At 39.8% G+C, this 14,781-nt stretch overlaps 1 protein-coding gene across 4 annotated transcripts in view; it reads right to left on the bottom strand.

Annotated features, from left to right (window-relative positions):
• The window catches only part of CRIM1 (cysteine rich transmembrane BMP regulator 1), a 316,866-nt gene that overhangs the window by 15,608 nt on the left and 286,477 nt on the right, over nt 1–14,781 (bottom strand). For all 4 annotated transcript variants that reach the window (XM_034764950.1, XM_034764948.1, XM_034764951.1 and 1 more), the window contains 4 exons: nt 11,453–11,668; nt 7,044–7,265; nt 3,128–3,322; nt 1,852–1,974 (listed from right to left, as the gene is read on the bottom strand). In XM_034764950.1, the coding sequence (XP_034620841.1) occupies nt 1,852–1,974; nt 3,128–3,322; nt 7,044–7,265; nt 11,453–11,668 (756 nt within the window). The remainder of the gene's footprint in view (nt 1–1,851; nt 1,975–3,127; nt 3,323–7,043; nt 7,266–11,452; nt 11,669–14,781) is intronic.

A 14,781-nucleotide genomic window follows, 5' to 3' on the forward strand; every position in this document is an offset into this window, starting at 1 on the left:
ATTGATTTTTCCTTCCTAAGTGGAGCACTTTGCATTTGTCTTTGTTAAACTTCATCCTGTTTAACTCAGACCATTTCTCCAATTTGTCCAGATCATTTTGAATTATGACCCTGTCCTCCAAAGTAGTTGCAATCCCTCCCAGTTTGGTATCATCCGCAAACTTAATAAGCGTACTTTCTATGCCAGTATCTAAGTCGTTGAAGATATTGAACAGAGCCGGTCCCAAAACAGACCCCTGCAGAACCCCATTCGTTATGCCTTTCCAGCAGGACTGGGAACCATTAATAACAACTCTCTGAGTACGGTTATCCAGTCAGTTATACACCCACCTTATAGTAGCCCCATCTAAATTGTATTTGCCTAATTTATTGATAAGAATATCATGCAAGACCATATCAAATGCCTTATTAAAGTCTAGGTATACCAGATCCACCGCTTCTCCCTTATCCACAAGACTCGTTATCCTATCAAAGAAAGCGATCAGATTGGTTTGACATGATTTGTTCTTTACAAATCCATGCTGGCTATTCCCTATCACCTTACCACCTTCCAAGTGTTTGCACATGGTTTCCTTAATTACTTGCTCCATTATCTTCCCTGGCATAGAAGTTAAACTAATTGGTCTGTAGTTTCCTGGGTTGTCTTTATTTCCCTTTTTATAGATGGGCACTACATTTGCCCTTTTCCAGTCTTCTGGAATCTCTCCTGTCTCCCATGATTTTCCAAAGATAATAGCTAGAGGCTCAGATACCTCCTCGGTTAGCTCCTTGAGTATTCTAGGATGCATTTCATCAGGCCCTGGTGACTTGCAGGCATCTAACTTTTCTAAGTGATTTTTAACTTGTTCTTTTTTTATTTTATCTTCCAAACCTACCCACTTCCCATTAGCATTCATGATGTTAGGCATTCCCTTCAGACTTCTCCGTGAAGACCGAAACAAAGAAGTCATTGAGCATCTCTGCCATTTCCAAGTTTCCTGTTACTGTTTCTCCCTCCTCACTGAGCGGTGGACCTACCCTGTCCTTGATCTTCCTCTTGCTTCTAATGTATTGAAAAGTCTTCTTGTTTTCCTTTATTCCTGTAGCTAGTTTGAGCTCATTTTGTGCCTTTGCTTTTCTAATCTTGCCCCTGCATTCCTGTGTTGTTTGCCTATATTCATCATTTGTAATTTGTCCTAGTTTCCATTTTTTATATGACTCCTTTTTATTTTTTAGATCATGCAAGATCTCGTGGTTAAGCCAAGGTGGTCTTTTGCCACATTTTCTATCTTTCCTACCCAGCAGAATAGCTTGATTTTGGGCCCTTAATAGTGTCCCTTTGAAATACTGCTAACTCTCCTCAGTTGTTTTTCCCCTCAGTCTTGATTCCCATGGGACCTTACCTATCAGCTCTCTGAGCTTACCAAAATCCGCCTTCCTGAAATCCATTGTCTCTATTTTGCTGTACTCCCTTCTACCCTTCCTTAGTATTGTGAACTCTATGATTTCATGATCACTTTCACCCAAGCTGCCTTCCGCTTTCAAATTCTCAATGAGTTCCTCCCTATTTGTTAAAATCAAATCTAGAGCAGCTTCCCCCCAGTAGCTTTTTCAACCTTCTGAAATAAAAAGTTCCTGACATAATGAAATATTTCAGACATTCTGCTTCTAGTACAGAATGCTAGATTAAATTATTTCTGGTTTTTATCCTACAGAAATTATGTCTAGATCTTATCTCAATATTCTGCAAGCCTATCAAAAAGATGGCTCACTTACACCTTTACTTTCTTCCCAGGACAAATGGATGGGCTAAGACATGCCGAGTAATCACAGACCTAATAGAGTACAATTACCAATCTCTGCCAGATCTCACCTCTGTGGAGATGGACAATGTCATTTTCACTGGGTGTAGGCCAAATTGGTGCTTCTAGTTCAGCATCTCCTCGATGATTTGTCTTCTCAATGGGGATGTTGGTGGGCTCAGGTACATACATCTCTGCAAGATGGGATAAATATTTTTCACAATCCACCAAATCAGCATTTTGCGGTACCTATCAATGGATGCTGGGCTCTTAATTCAGAAAATATTTCTTGGGGATTGTTGTTCTTATTGGTGGTTCAGGAGTTATCATTATGGTTATAGAATTTTTTATCTGCTATGACATTTATTTACTGAGTACATTTAGAAAGTTATTGTTTCTGCAATGGATTTTCCTATCGTTTAATTAATTTCATAAAGTACAGAATACCAATGGTTGCAACCAGTACTACTATGCCAACATAAACTGAATGGGACTGTCGTGTATTACATTTTTCAAGTAAAATATCTTTTCATAATACATAATATATTTGGTAAGATTCTCTAGTACAATTTGGTCCCTTTGTGCTGCTCTAGTGGCATAAAAGGCCAAGAAAGCAGCTGGATCTCTGCAGCTGGTGTAGGGTTGCATGACTGGCTCCTATTACCAACTTTTTTGCAGCCCCCTTTGTAGGGGCATGGCTGAAGTTCTCTGACTGGCAAATAGCCTCTTGGAGGTTAACAGCTTGCATAGGTAAGAACAGCTGTAATGAACTGCTATAAGAAACCAGGCCAGATTCAGGAAGCTGCATCAAACTTCTTTGGTTCCATTATGTGCATGGCTGAGAAACTATCCCATTACATGTAAGTCACAATTAAAAGTACTCATATAAGCAACTTAAAATGTTATTAATAAAAATAATTTGAAACAATATCCCAGACTTGTGGAGCACCAGAAACATTAGGCAACAGTGGAGTCTACAGAGGAATCAAAGTATTTCCTCTCTCACTTCACAAATGCATTTCATTTATCTAATAATTTAATGAAAGGTCATTCAGAGAGAACAATGGCAAAACAGTTAATCTTTGAGTTAAAAGTCCTTCCCCAGAACATGTGAGATTTGAACTATACTGTTGTGCACTACTTTCGTATCTGTGGTGAGTATGCAGTTTTCTGAGTTGTTCTCCTGTGTCTCTCGGTCTCTTATGACATAAGCAACAACTCCTGTTATCCTTTGCATATGTTGCTCAATGTGAATCAACATTCAAATCGAATACAATAATCTTTGTGCCTGATTATAGCCTCTGACAACAGTATAACTTGTAAAATTTAGGACCATGGTTTTATTACCTGGACACATGGGACAGCAACTTCCCTCAACGTTGATGGGTTCTACACAGGGGAGAGGGGGGCAACTGACAGTGGAGCAAAGGGTCTGACCCTGCAGGCAGTAGCAGTGTGTGCAGCTGTCAATATCCCAACGTTCCTCATCTGCATATGTTTTTCCACTAAAGTGACACACCACCTTCTTTGGTATTGTATCTTCTGTTGAAAAAAATAATTGGTATGACGACTTGCTATGGCAAAATATTAAAACATATTAAAAAAATCCAATGAGGAGGAACAACAACAACAAAAGGCATGAGCCCAATTTCTTAAAAATTTAAACCCATATCCATTGACTATGTAACGCATAAGTTATGACAGTAAAATGTGAAAATACCAGACGCTTTGCAAAAATTTTGCAGTTTCGTTACCAGTCCAGTTGCATATGTACAAGCAAAAAAAAAAAAAACTTCACAATTTAATATTGTGTTAATTAAATTCATTATATTCCCATTCCTCTTTCAGTTACCTTGCGTGTATGCATCAGACCCATTTTGACACTAACAGAGTGCAATGTTATAGACAAAACAAATATTTTATAAGTAAAACACTAACAGTATTAATATTTTCACAATAAAAGAATTGCTCCATTTTCAGTGATACAAGTTTGTTTTTCTTCCATTTTGTGAGAGAAATAGAGTATATGAAAATACAGATAATTTTCCAGGTTACCTTTAAGAATAGGTTTCACTTGATATGCATCAGAAGTTTAGGAGTTTAGGCACTGATTTGATTATTTTAAGATTTTTCACACACACTGTTAAAATTTAAAATGGATAAAAATTAAAAAATGCTGAAAAATAAACATCGATATTATCCAGCAAAATGATAAAAATAAAAATTGAATGTGCCAAACAAAACCAAAGGATATGGCATTGCACAGAGTGCTTTGGAGGAAGAGGACTCAGAGTGGATCCCATTTCATGGAATCAACACAAAGAAAATGTTGAAGAGCAGTGATGCTAGAGCTCATGAACTGATAAAGTAAATGAGTGAATAGAAGTCCTAATGAAGGATCAGCCTCAATGTTTTTTTCATTCATGTGGATTCCATCTCAACTGAAACTTGATCCAGGAGGAGACAGATGGAGGCCATTGCTCCTAGGTCAGGAGTCTTCAATGCAGAGGGAGCTGGGAAGAAAGAAGCAGTAGGGGATCCATGTTCAAAAGTGCAACCCTACCTTCCGATGATGAAAGTACAGCAGGAGCGGTCATGAAAGATGGGGTGCATAGCTCCAACTACCTCTTCTCACAGCTTCCATTGGCCCCAGTAAAAGACATTTGACTGAACCAGCCATTAATCAAATGCACAAAACCATGCCAAAAATAAGCACAAGACAACCTTATTTATCTTCTCTCTCATCATATAGCTCTCCATTTCTCTCCTATAAGCAAGAGGGAGGTTCTCAATGGGAAATAACAGTCTCTTTATATAAGAAAGGAGAATGCTTAACATGGAAGGTGAATTTGGGAAAAAGGCAAGATGTATGGAAAAAGTAATAGAAAAGTCAGAGGAAAGGATGCAGGGCCTGCAAAACTTGTAACTATACTAAATATGGATGTCTAAAAGCCATCATGCTCTGGATCCAAAAATAAAAATGATGAAAAACAGAATGTGGAACCTCTGCTTTGAGAGTTCCAACAATTGAGGAAGATACTAACCCTGCAGATTTTGCCTACCAAATTCTCTCTCAACTGTGGGATAAAAATACTAAGGAGGACTGTACAGCAAGAGATGCTTTAGAGAAGTGCTCAGGAAGTCATCTAAAAGCAGAATAACAGGAAGCATATGAAAGCCACATTTTCAAATATAAACAAAGAAAAGCTACTGAAAGCTGCCAAAAAGAGCAAGACATATTTTATAAATGTCCCAGGTTTTTGTTTTTCCCAGATGTCTGCCCCACCATTCATACTAGTAGTAGTGAGGAAGGAATTTGGAGACAAAAGGAACAAAAAAGTTTCTATACAGTCTTTTATATAGCCAAACTTTTATATTAGGGAAGTTTATGTTAGTGAACATGTTCCTAGAGTCCGTGAGACCAAGTAATTAATTGCACACACAGTCTAAAGAACACAAAATAATGGGAAAAAAAACAAATATATTTATCTACAGTCTCCATAAAAAATACTTTCTGACAGAAAATATACTATAGTAAGTTGGTATGAGAAAATAAGTCATCACTAGGAGACTATGTTTGAGCAGTAATTGAAATTTTGCTTTTATATTCTGGATTGAATTGTTGTTACAAAAAGGGAAATTAGCAGGTCATAACTGCTCTCAAATTTAGGTATTTGCAACTGAAACAGAGCAACATTGTGTTAGTACACAGGAATTTGAAAGTAAAATTGACTATGAAGTGACAAATTAAAATAAAACTAGCTAGACTATTTCCTTTGCCAAGATAAGAGAAATGTAAAAAGTTTACAAGCAGCATATATAACAAAGAGTAACTTAGATACTTAAGTATCAGAGGGGTAGCTGTGTTAGTCTGGATCTGTAAAAAGCGACAGAGTCCTGTGGCATCTTATAGACTAACAGACGTATTGGGTAGCAGATGGCAAATGATCATTTTTTTAAATGCCTCTGCTTTAGCTGCAAACAAACTACAATTTGGGGGCACCTATGCAGAAATATCATGCCATGAACAAGGTGAAGTGATACAGTCCTTTGCATGGCACTGGTCAGAAAGCACTTACAATATTTTAGTCAGTTTTGTGACCCTCATTTCCAGGAAGAAGTGGAGAAAAATATGGAGGGAATTCAAAGAAATGCAATAAAAAATTGAGGGGCTGTAGGAACTGATGTTTCAGCAGATATGGCTCATTTTACCCATCTATATAAATAGGTATAATAATATTTATCTCAGTCATAGGGGTATGTTGAGTGTGGTTTTGAAATATTTTGATACTTAATAACAATACTATTAATATATAGCACTTCATATCTTCAATTTGCTGTAGAACATTAGGTAATCCTTGAATATAAGGTGCTATAATGTTTTATGACATAAAAAATTAACTACAGCAAAAGTATGTTATTTAGAGTGCAAAGTTAAGCACTGAAAAGATAGGAAATATCAGGTTTACAGTTGCCCTTCAGATTTCTAGTACCTGAGTTATAGTCTTCTTATCTTGGCTAGCAGCAGGAGAAAGCTGTTATTTGGAAGGGAGGGATGGGCTGCTAGGACCAGATACTGGGTCTTGGAGGGTGGTGGTGAGAAGCCTGGCCCATCTCTCTCTCTCTCTCCTCTTCTGCTTTCCCCATTTACCACATGGAGTTCAGGGATATCCAGCCACATCTGTTTTTCCCCAAAGCAGGGGATGGCCCCAGCAGGCCATTTGCTACGTCTAAGATAGTTGGAGGGAGCCTAGCCTGGCTCTCCCTTGCCCACAGTTGGTCCAGCAGCTTCCAAGCATTTTTCTCCAGATACAACTTGCATTTTTCCATGTTGACTCATTTTTCTAGCTATATTTCTAACCTATTTTTAGTCCTTCATAAAATGTCTCTATCCTCTACGAGTTTTCACAATAATTTAGCATTATCTACAGTTGTATTTAATATGCTGCTTATATCCTTTTACCTATTATTACAGAAGATATTAAATACAACCATGATGGATTTCTCTTTAATGTTTTCATCAATTGTGATAAGTGACCAAGTTGTAAATTTTCAGAAGGGTGGTCTCCCATTTTTGGGTGCAAACTGCATCTGCATTTTTGTCCTACTAATGACCTCATTGTAGGTGCAAATCAGGTAGCTAGAGATTCAAATACTCAGATTTTTGCAGGCACAGACACAAAAGGAGACTGTACCTCTCACTGACGGAAAATCTCTCTCTTTATTCTTATTCCCAAGCAAACTATTTTGTTTATTTGCTTACCTATACAATAAGGACAACACTGTCCTTTTCTCAAAACAGGTCTCTCACAGGATACTGGTGGGCAAGATTCAGAGTAGCAGCTAATCACACCATCCATGCAAATACAACTAGTACAGACATTGGGTTTCCAGGACTCAGCTGTCAGGAAAATATCTCCTTCATCATTTTTGCAGTAACTGGGCATGCTCTCGTTGCTCGATGAGGAAGGCTGAAGAGGTTCATCTAGAAATATGAATAGACAGATAAGCAGAAGTAAAGAACGGTTACTTACCTTAAAGTTACTCTGATTCTTTTCAGATCTTTTGTCCACATGACTCCACAATTGGTCTGCATGCATTCCATCCATGAGACTGGATTCTTTTGGCCAGCAGCGTCCAATGGGGCTGCACCTGCGTCCTAGATGTCCTTGTGTCTCCTCACCCGAGGACATATAGGATGGAGTGGGCTTAACTGTTGCTTAGTTCCTTCACCAATACAGAATTCCAGAACAGTAGGACTCCATAGTCACAGGGAAGGAAGGCAGGTCATGGTAGCCATTTGGAGAACACATTTTGAAGAACCACAATTACCATAAGGTAAATAACCATTCTTTCTGATTTGAGTACTTGTCCACATGGATGTCTGTTTGATGACTAATGGGCAGTTGTTTTTTGCTCAGGGGTGGGTGCTACTAGTCCTACTTCAATAAAGGCTACAGGACAGTCCTATCACAATAGATATCCTATCTGGAAGCCTCTGCGAAATGTGTGGCCTGAGTTCCATGTGGAGTAAGTGAGGATTTTTTTGTATTGACTTTGAATCCCATTTTGGCAAAGGTTATTTGAGTCAAGTTGGTCACCTGCTGGGATGATCTTCCCTTCCACGACCTGTTATTGAGATATTGGCAGACCTGAATCCCTTGTATCCTTTGCCTAAAGAAATAAGGCACTAACCGTGCCTGTTGTTGAAGAGCACAGAAACATCAGAGGAGGGACATTTATTAAATTCCAAAGATCCAGAGATTTTGCTTCTGCCTTAGCAGATCGAATCCCAGTAGCTGAGAGAAGGAGGGTTGAGCATTGAGCCTACTAACTACTTAAGGAAAATTAGTAAAATAAAAATACAATTTTTTTTCTCATTTTTTAAGCCAACAGGCCAACTAAGAGTACTAACTACCTTCAACTACACTAACTAACCACTAACTCTAACTGCAACAGAGTCATAGAGAAGCAGGTGAACACTGCAGAGGTTTCATCTCCCTGCCATGGCTGGTAAGAAGGAAATGAGGGGCATTAGGCCTGCTCTGCCCTTTATGCCTCTGGATGGGTTGGGGGGGGGGGTTCCCTAATGAAAGCTGCTGGCCAAAGTAGTAAGATGTTGCATGCACTTGCACCAAGAATTGGGTTCATGTGCAGAAATAATCAGAGAAGAACAAGGCAGTGCATGTCACTACAGCAGGTCAACAAAAATGTGCTGAAAAATTGACATAAAAAATGAAGTTTAGTCAAAAATAAAATCCCTCTTTCCCCCACCCTGCAACATTTATTTTGGAAGAAAATATTTGCGCTTTCATTGAAAAAACAAAATGAAAGTTAACACCATTTTTTTTTTTTTTTTTTTTTTGGTTTTCAGCTGGTTTCATGTTTTCAATGAGAAACCAAAACTTTTTGTGGGGGAAAATATCACTTCCCAATTAGTTCTAATGTCCACTAACTTTGCAGTGTAACAAACATTCTCTGTAGAAACTCAAATGTATATAAGAACCCTATCAGGAATCAGAGCTTGCAGCAGAGCTAGTCTTTGGGCAACCTAGTGAGCACAGCTGGCTTGTTGTAGGTGGCCTGATTGGCTACTCCACTGATAGATAGGAAGAGTCAGCAGACCAGCTCTTAAGCCCAGCAGCAGTTCAGTGGCTGTTCAAAGTATTTGCCAATGGTTGAAATAGCTCCTGTCCCTGCTTGTTTCCCAGCCTTGCTCCTGTCTTGTTCCTTCCTCCGACTCAGCCTTACCCCTGCCTTGCCTCATTCCAGGTAACCCAGCTCTGACCCTTGGCTCTGATTCTTATCTACTGACTCCTGCTCCAAGCACGAGGCGTGACTGCCCATGTCTTCAGTCTCTGACAAACCCTGAGTTTGCTTTGTGAAACTGGAACTCATTTGTTCATGGAGGAATCCAGAAGGTAGACTTTCCTGGCCTCTGTGCCTATGAAAATCTCCCCATGGGAACTTAAGTCTCCTAAGTCCATATCTGGACCCTAAGTGACCTGACTTTCAGAAGTGCTAAGAAACCCAGAAGTGCCCCAGTGATGTCAATGAGAGCTGGTAGGTGTTCAGCTCATTTAAAAATCACCTATTGAGCTGCCGATATATAGACTTAGGAGGATAACTGTAGGCACCAGTTTTTTAAAATCTTGTCCAATGGAGGGTTGAGTAATTTGATACATCTTGGATAATGGGAGCTACAGGACCACTAATTCAGGGGTTCTCAAACTTCATTGCACCCTTCTGACAACAAAGTTACTACATGACCCCGAGAGGGGGGCAGAGTCCGAGTCCTGCCACTCTGGGGAGGGGGAAGAGGAGGCTGCAGCCCAAACCCCACAGTCCCAGGTGGGGTTGGAGTTAGGGTTTCAGCTTCCGCACTGGGTCTCAGCAAGTCTAATGCTAGCCCTGGCCACCCCAATAAAATTGGTTGCGACCTACTTTGGGGTCCCAATGCACAGTTTGACAACCGCTTCACAATTTGAACCAAAACTTTTGAAGTTTACCTACTTCTAAGCTCCTTACATTCTTTTATCTTAATACTCTTCTTTTTGCAAATCTCACAATTTACTAGTATTGGCAGACTTTGGGCTGGACTGCACTATAAAGAGCCAGCCATGCATTTGGGGAAGGAGGAGGAGGATGGGAGAGGCTGCACTGCGATTTGATCCCCTGGAGGAATTCTTGCTGACTCCTCAATCAGGCTGATGCCCTGTAGTGGCAGCTCGGTCACATTTAAAACAGGTGCAGTATGTGTTTCCGCTATGTCTGGCCCACTTTTCTGGCTGCTACAGAGGTTTACAGCCCCTCAGTCCACACAGCTAAGGAAGGATGGTGGCACCACCAGCACAGAGCAGTGACTGTTTTTTGGTTACACTGTGGCTGGTCCCTGTATAAGGACATGAGGATTTGGGAGAAGGTTTTCCTCTCTTCCACACGCATGTACAGTCAACCACAATCTGGTCCTTGTGTAACATGCTGTTTAATCTTATTCCTCTTCCTTATCTTTTGTATGGGTATCAAATAAAACTAGGCCTAACTAAGCTAACTCTCTCTAATGCCAATGGCCATTTCCCCCTCATTTGAAATATTGCTGTTTATCATTAACCATTATGTTATACTCTATCAGCTGTTCTACAGCCAATTTTAATGAGTGTTCAATGTTAATATTCAAATAAAGATTCATAAGGCATTATAAAACACACTTTACTAAAATCCACATAATGTTTACTGTGCTCCATTTATCCACTAGTATAGGAAAACTTCATCAAATTTATCCAGCATGATTTGTTTTTTTATAAACCCATTTGACTTACTGGTTCCATTAGCCTCTAGGTACTTACACATCTTTCTCTTTTCATAAATTACTGATTAAAGAGATCTATTAGGTTATCCCCCTGCCAACACAGTATTGTTATCTATAGTGTATTTGTGAGTCTTTTGTTCTGCTTGTTTTAAATGATTCAAGCGATGGGACTTCCATTGGAGACAATACCAATCTAATAGATATTACTGTTAGGAAAATTTTTCCAATCAAACTACACTTCCTTTACTCAAATCTATTCTATTTTCCCTTTTTGGCACTTATATTCTTCTATACTTGTAGACAGCTAGCCTAAACTCACTCACAGTTTGGCTAAGCTATGCATATTTAGCTCTTTTAATCCTTCATAAATCAGTCTCTCTGGTCCCTTATTCATGTTGATTACTTCTTCTCTGAATTCCCTCCAATTAATTACTTTCAATGTTTCTTAATATTTCCTTCATTGTTTTAATAGGGATAGAAGTTAGATTTGTGAGACAGTATTTGTCAGGATTACTTCCTCATCCCCATCCAATCTTTTTGAAGACTGGGACAACATTTGCACTTTTCCAATCCTCTGGTGCTTACCCTCACATAAAGTGAGTGCTATTGATAGCACTGCTCCTTACAGCAGCTATTCATTTTTTTTTTTAAATGTTCACAATGTTTTAAGCAGATATTGCTACAGAAGGTTTTGGACATCCTTCTCAAGAAACTGTCATGGATGATGGCTACAGGGATTGCTCCTGTGCAATCTCAAAACCAGCAGTTGACTCTATTCAAGTCTACATATTTATTGCCAATTTCACAGGGTTTTGCAGAAGATCCAGAAAGGCCTATGCTGGTAACTGATAGGTCATGCTTACCTGGGCACTGTGGACAGCAGGAATCCTGCGTACGGATTGGGTTTTGACAAAGAAGAGGTGGACAGACTTCAGTCTCACACAGAACACGTCCACTATGGCATGTACACTGCGTGCAGGAATCGATATTCCATGTCTCTCCTTCTACAAAATACTCTCCTCCTGGAGCATGGCAGATAGATGGACTGCTGAGCTCTGGCTTCTGCACAATAGATTCATCTAGGAAAAGAAGAAAATTAAAAGGCAAACAAATGAAAATATGTTGGGACGATCATCAATAAAATACAACCATTGTGTATTACTTTCGGACTGTTATTTTTGATAATATAAATAATAAGAACAGTAACAAAGTCAAGTAAAGTTAGCTGAGAAAGCAGCTGTATAAATAAATGAGATTATATGCGTATCATTATGGCAAAAGGTGGGAGAAATGAGACATCAGAGAAAGTAATACGAGACTACACTTATAAAAAATGCAAGCTAATACACATCCAAGAAGCCAATTAAACATGGGCACACAATGAAATAGCTGTAGAACAGGAGTTCTCAACCTTTTTTTGAATCACACCCTGCCTTAGCAGTTTTTTAAAAACTTGGAGCACATCCCCTCCTCCTGCCTGGTCACTACAATGAGAAAGATACAGCCTGGCACTTGGGCTCTCAATGCGACTCACTCAAATTTGCCCTGGATGGCCCTCTGTCTTACTGAATTATTAGAAGTTTGATGCCCTGCCCCCGCCCCTAAGGGAGCATGCCCTCCTGGTTGAGAACCTCTGCTATTGAACATGGAAGTCAGTGATTTATATATAAATATTAAGTACTGGTGGGCTGAAAATTTAGATATGAGCTTGCAGAGAAACGTGAAGCCAAAAATATCAATGCAATTTTGGTCTATGTGCACTGAAGTGGGAGGCAATATTCCTTCTCCAGAGTATTGTACATAAAATGGTGTTAGAGTCGGATATCAGGAATTTGGAAGGAATTCTTAGAACATCTAAAACGATTAAGGAGGCTGAAGTGATATCTACAAGAAGAAGAGTATAAATGTGAAAGGGACAGAAAGTGTTCAGGGTGGTTGTAATAACTTGGACACAGAAGATTTCAGTTTATTAGCTCACAAGCAATGCAATGCTGCAGATAGCCCAATGTCAGCTGTCCCACAAGCAGCTGCATCCCAAGAAAGGGATATTTCCTCTTCATTTATATTTTCAAGCCAGTCCTGTAGGAAAATTGGAGCATATGGAATAGCAAAGGATCAGTCTGTGCCCATTTCCATATACCAGCTGCCTTCACTGGGGATGCTAATAATTTTTCCATGAGGACATCATCTTCCAAGAAAAGAGTTAATGGTAGGAACTTCTGGTAATGATACATGACTGCATTAGATCAGCGTTATCTTATTTTATCCATGGCTTATGACTAATAGCATATCTGAATAAAGCTATTTGTCTCAGCAAGTAGCCTATTTTACATGTGGGCATTCTGCAAAACCGCAAATCAATCTAATACACAGCAACTTATCCAGGGCTTATCATCAAAACAGCATAACCAGGTAGCACTGCTCAACATCAAATTTTGCTTCTCACTCCCTTAGCATGGAAACAACTGTTGCAATTGAGTTACTGCAAATTTATGACAAGGCGAGGCTTATAATGTTCCTGAACCAGTATCTGGCTAGTCAAGTAGGCTCTAGAATTGGGTTCCTGAATACCTGATCATTTTGGAAGCCTTGCTGCCACACACACAGAGAAGGGTGATACCCTGATTACCCTCCTATTCAGCCTCATGGGCTCTGAAAAACACTCCAGGAATGGGATGTAATGACTTTTTTCTTCTGATTCCTTATTGAAACCTACAGCGTTCCATAACACTACTGCCATTTAATTTATCCTCATCATTAATATGTACAGACGCTCCCCGACTTACACAAGCGTTCCGTTCTGGAACATTTTAATACAATTAAATATCCGTTTAGACCAGCTTCGGGTAGATATTGCCTGATTCTTGCATTCCATCTACAAATGCTACAAGCAGACTGGGGGAGCTCCTGAATCGTCTTGTTCTGCCAAGGTAATATGAGAGAGCCCTAAGTACGCCAACAGTGTGCAGTTTGGCTTGCCTTTAGTTGGAGAGGGGTTTGGGAAAGAAATCTGGCAGGTGAACTATCTGATTTAAATGAACATTTGAGACTTTTTTGGTAAAACAGAGTGGGGCCTAGAGGGTCACTTTGTCTTTATGGATTACTGGTGAGGTGGACCAGCGATGATGGTCTGAATTTCCCCCACCCTTCGAGCTGATGTTATAGCTACTAAAAAAAGGTGTTTTCATAGATAGTATATGGAGCAAGTTGCTAGGGGCTCAAAATGAGGTCCAATTAACCAGGCTAAAACTATACTGAGGTCCCAGAAAGGAGGGGGGACCCAGACTGTGAGAAACACATGAATGAGGCCCTTGAGGAATCTAGCAATTTGTAGGATGAGAAAATATGCTATGACCTTGGACATGAGGAGTATGTGCTGATACTTCTGCTAATCGTACTCTTAAAGAGCTTAACGAACAGCCCTGAATGCTCAGGGATAGCAGAGAGCTCAGAATAGTACAAATCGGGGATTCTGTGGGAGACAAGTGACACTATGCTGTTCAAATTGGAAGCTGCTTCCCTCTGACTGCATAGGTCAGTCTAGTAGAGTCTTTCCTGCTATGCACCAATATATTCTGGACTTCAGCTGAACAGCTTCTTTTGATCATAGTTAATCAGCTAGCATCCACACTGTCAGATACAATGATGCTGGGGTCTGGATATACGATCTGACCTTCATTTGGGAGATCACGTCAAGTAAAATAGGTAATGTTATTGGGGGCTGAACTGACAGGCTCATTTAGGTCTGAATACCAAAACTGCCCGAGCCAAGATGCGGCTAACATGACCTGCTGAAACCTGTCTGAATTTCCTTAGGACCTGGTGGATGGGCATACATCATCCCTGAAATCCATGAGATGAGAAGAGCATTGGACAAGCACCTTGGGCTCAAATCTCCCCTTTTAACAGAATATTTAGCATTACTTGTACTAATCTGAAGCAAACAAGTTTACTGTTGGTTGTGTATCCCCACCCATGTAAGATGCTTTGCAGGAGCGAGTCATTGGCAGTCCATTTGTGGTCACCTGTGAATTGCCTGCTGAACTGTTCTGCTATGACATGCTGTATACCTGGTAGATAAAGATCTAGTGGCGTGATTTGGTAACAAATGCATGTGTTCCAGAGGCAAAACGTTTCTTCACAAAGGTGGGGGATGATCATGCACCTCCCAGTCTGCTGATATAAACCAATG

This window comes from Trachemys scripta, chromosome 3 (genome assembly GCF_013100865.1).
Source record: "Trachemys scripta elegans isolate TJP31775 chromosome 3, CAS_Tse_1.0, whole genome shotgun sequence".
Lineage (NCBI taxonomy): Eukaryota > Metazoa > Chordata > Testudines > Emydidae > Trachemys > Trachemys scripta.